General features: G+C 55.0%; 1 protein-coding gene across 1 annotated transcript in view; it reads right to left on the bottom strand.

Annotated features, from left to right (window-relative positions):
• Positions 1-3,172, bottom strand: part of LOC147118358 (matrix metalloproteinase-14-like) — a 62,657-nt gene extending 59,485 nt beyond the window's left edge. The window contains exon 1 of the mRNA XM_085983893.1: positions 2,799-3,172. Coding sequence (XP_085840019.1) covers positions 2,799-2,888 — 90 coding nt within the window. The 5' untranslated portion in view covers positions 2,889-3,172. The remainder of the gene's footprint in view (positions 1-2,798) is intronic.
• Positions 3,173-7,104: the final 3,932 nt, after the last annotated feature.

Here is a 7,104-nt window from a genome sequence, read left to right as displayed (position 1 = left end):
CCTCACTCCCAGCTCTCTCTCCTCACTCCCAGCTCCCCCTCCTCACTCCCAGCCCCCCTCCTCAGGCCCAGCCCCCCTCCTCACTCCCAGCTCCCTCCTCCTCACTCCCAGCCCCCCCTCCTCACTCTCAGCTCCCCTCCTCACTCCAGCACCCCCTCCTCACTCCAGCTCCCCCTCCTCACTCCCAGCCCCCTCCTCACTCCAGCTCCCCCTCCTCACTCCCAGCTCCCCCTCCTCACTCCCAGCCCCCCTCACTCCCAGCTCCCCCTCCTCACTCCCAGCCCCCCTCCTCACTCCCAGCCCCCCCTCCTCACTCCCAACTCCCCCTCCTCACTCCCAGCCCCCCTCCTCACTCCCAGCTCCCACTCCTCACTCCCAGCTCCCCCTCCTCAATCCCAGCCCCCCCTCCTCAATCCCAGCCCCCCCTCCTCAATCCCAACTCCCCCTCCTCACTCCAGCCCCCTCCTCACTCCCAGCCCCCCTCCTCAATCCCAGCCCCCCCTCCTCAATCCCAGCCCCCCCTCCTCACTCCCAGCCCCCCCTCCTCACTCCCAGCCCCCCCTCCTCACTCCCAGCTCTCTCTCCTCACTCCCAGCTCCCCTCCTCACTCCCAGCTCCCCTCCTCACTCCCAGCTCCCCTCCTCAATCCCAGCCCCCCCTCCTCAATCCCAACTCCCCCTCCTCACTCCCAGCTCCCCCTCCTCAATCCCAGCCCCCCCTCCTCAATCCCAGCCCCCCTCCTCAATCCCAACTCCCCCTCCTCACTCCCAGCCCCCCTCCTCAATCCCAGCCCCCCCTCCTCAATCCCAGCCCCCCCTCCTCAATCCCAACTCCCCCTCCTCACTCCCAGCTCCCCCTCCTCAATCCCAGCCCCCCTCCTCAATCCCAGCCCCCCTCCTCACTCCCAGCCCCCCCTCCTCACTCCCAGCTCCCCCTCCTCACTCCCAGCACCACCTCCTCACTCCCAGCTTCCCCTCCTCAATCCCAGCCCCCCCTCCTCACTCCAGCCCCCCCCTCACTCCCAGCTCCCCCTCCTCAATCCCAGCCCCCCTCCTCACTCCCAGCTCCCCTCCTCACTCCCAGCCCCCCCTCCTCAATCCCAGCCCCCCTCCTCACTCCCAGCTCTCTCTCCTCACTCCCAGCTCCCCTCCTCACTCCCAGTCCCTCTCCTCACTCCAGCCCCCTCCTCACTCCCAGCCCCCCTCCTCACTCCCAGCTCCCCCTCCTCACTCCCCCCTCCTCACCCCCAGCTCCCCCTCCTCACTCCCAGCTCCCCCTCCTCACTCCCAGCCCCCCCTCCTCACTCCCAGCTCCCCCTCCTCACTCCCCCCTCCTCACCCCCAGCTCCCCCTCCTCACTCCCAGCTCCCCCTCCTCACTCCCAGCCCCCCTCCTCACTCCCAGCTCCCCCTCCTCACTCCCAGCCCCCTCCTCACTCCCAGCCCCCCCTCCTCACTCCCAGCCCCCCTCCTCACTCCCAGCTCCCCCTCCTCACTCCAGCCTCCCTCCTCACTCCCAGCCCCCCTCCTCACTCCCAGCTCCCCCTCCTCACTCCCAGCCCCCCTCCTCCACTCCCAGCTCCCCCTCCTCACTCCCAGCTCCCCCTCCTCACTCCCAGCCCCCCCTCCTCACTCCCAGCCCCCCCTCCTCACTCCCAGCCCCCCTCCTCACTCCCAGCCCCCGTTCCCCATTTCCAGTCCCCGGCTGGTAGCCGCTCCTCCTGCCCCCACACACAAAGCTCCTTTTGTTGGAACCGCCCGCGCTCTGCGGAGGGAAAACTTCCCCAGACCGCAGTCAGGAGCTGGTCCAACACCAGGGCAAGGGTCCAGAGCACCGTCTGAGGGGTTGGGAGAGAGATAGAGGCAGGCAGACAGACAGAGTAAAGAGAGGGAGGGGAGAGAGAGAGGGAGAGAGAAAGGGGGAGAGGGAGGCACACAGACTGAGTAAAGAGAGGGAGGGGGAGAGAGGGAGGGGGAGAGACAAAGAAACAAAGATAGAGAGACAAAGAGAAAGAATTGGAGAGAGAGGGAGAGGCGGAAAGATAGAGGGAGGCAGACAGACAGAGAAACAAAGATAGAGAGACAAAGTGAGAGAGAGGGAGAGAAAAAGAGGGAAAGGAAGGGGAGAGAAAAAGAGGGAAAGGAAGGGGAGAGAGAGAGGGGGCAGACAGACTGAGTAAAGAGAGGGAGGATGAGGGTGGGAGGGTGAGAGAGGGAGGGAGGGAGGAGGGAGAGGGGGGAGGGGGAGAGAGGAGGGAGACAGACAGGGAAACAAAGATAGAGAGACAAAGAGAAAGAATTGGAGAGAGAGAGGAGAGAAAGAGGGAGAGGGAGGGGAGAGAGGGAGGCAGACGGAGAGGGGGGAGAGATAGCGAGAGGGGGGAAGAGGAAGGGAGAAAGAGCGAGAGAAAGAAAGAGGGAGAGAAAGAAAAAGGGAGAGATGGAAAGAGGGAGAGATAGAAAGAGGGAGAAAGGAAAGAGTAAAAGAAAGAGGGAGAGAAAGAAAGTGGGAGAGAGAGAAAGTGGAAGAGAAAAAGGGAGAGAAAGTGAAGAAAGAGAAAGAAATGGGAGAGAGAGAGGGAGGGAGTGAGAGACAGGAGACAGAGTGAAGACAGAGAGATCCATTGGGAAAAGCGGGTGGAAAAATGTGGAGAAGGAGGCCAGATTTTGATCGGCTGGGACTGAAGCCAAAGTGCCGCAAGTTTGTAAAAGTTGGGACGCTGCGAGCCTGCCAAAAGTTGCGGAGAAGTTCTGCTCCCCGCGGGGACTCCTCTCCTGGGCCAAGGCGCCTTTCACTTACTTCGGGGCTGAAGGCGGCGGCGGCCGGGGCGACAGTGCAAAGGATGGCGAGTAGAGTGGAGAGCCCGCTCCACAGGCAGGCTCCAGCCATGGTCCCCGGTCAGCCTTTCCCTCGCTGTGTCTGGCTCTTTTTGCTCTCCTCTGCCTTGCCGGACCAGTTGTGTGTGTCTCTCTCTCTCTCTCTCGCTCCCACTCACTCCTGGATCTGCTGCTCCCCCTTTGTGGATCAGTCCTCTTCCCAACTCCCGGATCTCCTGGACAAGCTCTCTGTCTCCTTCTCTCACTCACTCCTGGATCTGCTGTGGCAGAGAGGTGGAAGGAGGCGGGGGAGAGCTGAGAGAGAGAGAGAGAGAGAGGAGGCTGTCAATTTTCAGACGTATCTGATTACGTTGAAATGGGCCACTTTCCAAAGTGGGGACCTCCCCTTCTTGGTGAATGGGATCTAGGAATACCTGATCCCCCCCCCAACCTCTTAAAAGGGCAACGTCAACGTTTGCAGTTGGGATTCTTCCCGTTTTGAGATCAACAGTTTAGGAAATATGAAGAGGCGTTTTAAAAAAAAAACTTAAAAATGACTGCTTCGATCTCAGCTGGAGTATTGTGTCCAATTCTGGCCAACTTGTATTTACAGAGCGCCTTTAATGTAATTAAAACGTCCCAGGGCGCTGTACAGGAGCGTTCTCAAACAAAACTCGACACCGACCCACATAAGGCGATATTAGGGCAGATGGTCAAAGAGGTAGGATTTAAGGAGCGTCTTAAAGGAGGAGAGAGAGGCGGAGAGGTTTAGGGGGGGAATTCCAGAGCTTAGGGCCCAGGCAGCTGAAGGCACGGCCGCCAATGGCGGAGCGGTTAAAATCAGGGGATGCGCAAGAGGCCAGAATTGGAGGAGTGCCGAGATCTCGGAGGGTTGTGGGGCTGGAGGAGGTGACAGAGATAGGGAGGGTGGCGAGGCCATGGAGGGATTTGAAAACAAAGTTTTGGACAGGGTGCAGAGGAGATTTACTAGAATGGTGCCGGGGATGAGGGACTTCAGTTATGTGGAGAGACTGGAGAAGCTGGGGTTGTTCTCCTTGGAGCAGAGAAGGTTAAGGGGAGATTTACTAGAATGGGACCAGGGATGAGGGACTTCAGTTAATGTGGAGAGACTGGAGAAGCTGGGGTTGTTCTCCTTCGAGCAGAGAAGGTTAAGGAGAGATTTACTAGAGGTGTTCAAATTTATGAGGGGTTTTGATAGAGTTGATGGGGAGAATCTGTTTCCTGCAGGAGGGTCGGTAACCAGGAGAGACTCTTCTTCTTAGGCAGTCCCTCGGAACCGAGGATGACTTGCTTCCACATTAAAAATCAGTTCTCAGGTGACTGATGAGTCCAATGCGGGACCTACAGTCTCTGTCACAGGCGGGGCAGACGGTGGTTGAAGGGGCGGGTGGGTGGGGCGCTTGGGTTGACGTGCGCTCCTTGCGCTGTTTGCGCTTGGCTTCCGCTTGTTCCCGGCGAAGAGACGCGAGGTGCTCGGCGCCTTCCCGGATGTTACTCCTCCACTTTGTGCGGTCTTGGGCCAGGGGTTCCCAGGTGTCGGTGGGGATGTTGCACTTTTTTCCAAGGAGGCTTTGAGGGTGTCCTTGAAGCATTTCCTCTGCCCACCTGGGGCTCTCTTGCCTCGTCGGAGCTCCGAGTAGAGCGCTTGTTTTGGGAGCCTCGTATCGGGCATGCGGACGATGTGGCCCGTCCATCGGAGCTGATCATAGAAACATAGAAGATAGGAGCAGGAGTCGGCCATTTGGCCCCTCGAGCCTGCTCCGCCATTTAATGAGATCATGGCTGATCATCCAAATTCAGTACCCTGTCCCTGCTTTCTCCCGTATCCCTTGATCCCTTTAGCCTTAAGAAATATATCTAACTCCTTCTTGAATATATTTAATGAATTAGCCTCTACTGCCTTCTGTGGTAGAGAATTCCACAGGTTCACCACTCTCTGGGTGAAGAAATTCCTCCTCATCTCAGTCCTAAATGGCTTATCCCTTATCCTTAGACTGTGGCCCCTGGTGCTGGACTCCCCGGCCAGATCACCAACAACGATGAGTCAGCCTACAGGGAGGAGGTCCAGCATCTCGTGAAGTGGTGCGCCAATAACAACCTGACCCTCAACATCAAGAAAACCAAAGAAATCATTGTGGACTTCAGGAAGTCTAAAGGCGGAAGTCACACCCCCATCCACATCAATGGGGCTGTGGTGGAAAGGGTGGACAGCTTTAAGTTCCTCGGAGTCCACATCACGGAAGACCTCTCCTGGTCCCTCAATACCTGCTCTCTGGTGAAGAAGGCCCAGCAGCGCCTATATTTCCTAAGGAGGCTGAAGGGATGTAACCTGTCACCCCTGATCCTCTCTAACTTTTACCGCTGCACAATAGAGAGCATCCTGACGAACTGTATCACAGTATGGTATGGCAGCTGTAGCTACTATGACCGGAAAGCCCTGCAGCGGGTAGTCAAAACTGCCCAACGCATTACCGGCACCCGGCTACCGACCATAGAGCACATATACCAGAAACGCTGTTTACGGAGGTCACGGTCCATCATCAAAGACCCTACCCACCCCAGCCACAGTCTGTTCGCCCTCCTACCATCTGGGAGACGCTACAGATGCATTCGCACCCGAACGACCAGATTTAGGAACAGCTTCTTTCCAGGGCTGTCATCCTACTGAACTCCACAAATAAACTCTAAAGCCTGCACATCTGCCAATGCACTTTACTACGTTTATGTTTATGTTAATGTATTACAAGCCAAATGTATGTTGAATGTTTAAATGTCTTAATCTAAATGTACACTCTCGGGAGCCGCAAGCCTACATTTCGTTGTACTGCACTTGTGCACTAACAATGACAATAAAGGTTGATTTGATTTGATCGGGAACATCCTTCCTGCATCTAGCCTGTCTAGTCCTGTTAGAACTTTATAAGTTTCAATGAGATCCCCTCTCATTCTTCTAAACTCCAGCGAGTATAAGCCCAATCGACCCAATCTCTCCTCATACGTCATTCCTGCCATCCCAGGTATCAGCCTGGTGACTCTTCGCTGAACTCCCTCCATGGCAAGATCGAGCATGGTCAAAGCTTCGATGCTGGGGACGTTGGCCAGAGGAGACAGATTTAAGATCATTGGCAAAAGGTGGTGGAAGCAGATTCAATGGTAACTTTCAAAAGTGAATCGAATAAATACTTGAAATGGAAACATTTTGAAAAGCAGTAATGGCCGCCTTCTGTGCTGTAAGATTTGACAAAAATATACAAGTCAGAAAAGGAAAAATAAACTCACATTTATACCGTCCCTTTTACAATCTCAGGGCATCCCAAAGCACTTCACAGCCAATGAGGTACTTTTTTTTTTGAAGTGTAGTCACTGTTGTAATGTAGGAAACGCGACAGCCAACATGCACACAGCAAGATCCCGCAAACAGTAACGTGATGATGACAAGATAATCTGATTTATTTTTTTTAAGTGATGTTGGTTGTGGGAAAAATATTGGTCCCAGGACACCGGAGAGAATGCCCCCCCCCCCGCTTTTCTTCCAATAGTGAGAGGGAGAAAGAAAGGGGGGGGGCGCAGAGAGGGGGCAAGAGGGTTAAGGGTTAGGGAGAGAGAAAGGAATGGTGAGAGATAGAGTGGCAGAAAGAGAGAGGAAGAGACAGAGAGGAGAAGAAAGAAAGAGAGACTTGCTTTTATATAGCGCCTTGCACAACCACCAGACATCCCAAAGCACTTTATAGCCAATGACGTACTTTTGGAAGTGTAGTCACTGTTGTAATGTAGGAAACACGACAGCCAATTTGCGCACAGCAAGCTCCCACAAAATAGACAATCTGTTTTAGTGATGTTGATTGAGGGATAAATCATGCTTGACTAATCTACTGGAATTTTTTGAGAATGTAACTGGTAGAATAGATAAGGGAGAACCAGTGGATGTGGTGTATTTGGACTTTCAGAAGGCTTTCAATAAGGTCCCGCATAAGAGATTAGGGTGCAAAGTTAAAGCACGTGGGATTGGGGGTAAGGTACTGACTTGGATGGAGAACTGGTTGGCAGACAGGAAGCAAAGAGTTGGAATAAACGGGTCTTTTTCCAAGTGGCGGGCAGTGACTAGTGGGGTACCACAGGGATCGGTGCTAGGACCCCAGCTATTCACAATATACATTAATGATCTGGACGAGGGAACTAGATGTAATATCTCCAAGTTTGCAGACGACACAAAGCTGGGTGGGCGTGTGTGCTGTGAGGAGGATGCAGAGAAACTCCAGTATGATTTG

Source organism: Somniosus microcephalus, chromosome 4, assembly GCF_052327205.1.
Source record: "Somniosus microcephalus isolate GS21.2 chromosome 4, FLI_Smic_1.0, whole genome shotgun sequence".
NCBI classification, from domain to species: Eukaryota; Metazoa; Chordata; class Chondrichthyes; order Squaliformes; family Somniosidae; genus Somniosus; species Somniosus microcephalus.
The sequence above is the reverse complement of the archived record's forward strand: the minus strand, read 5'-3'. Positions and strand labels throughout refer to the sequence as shown.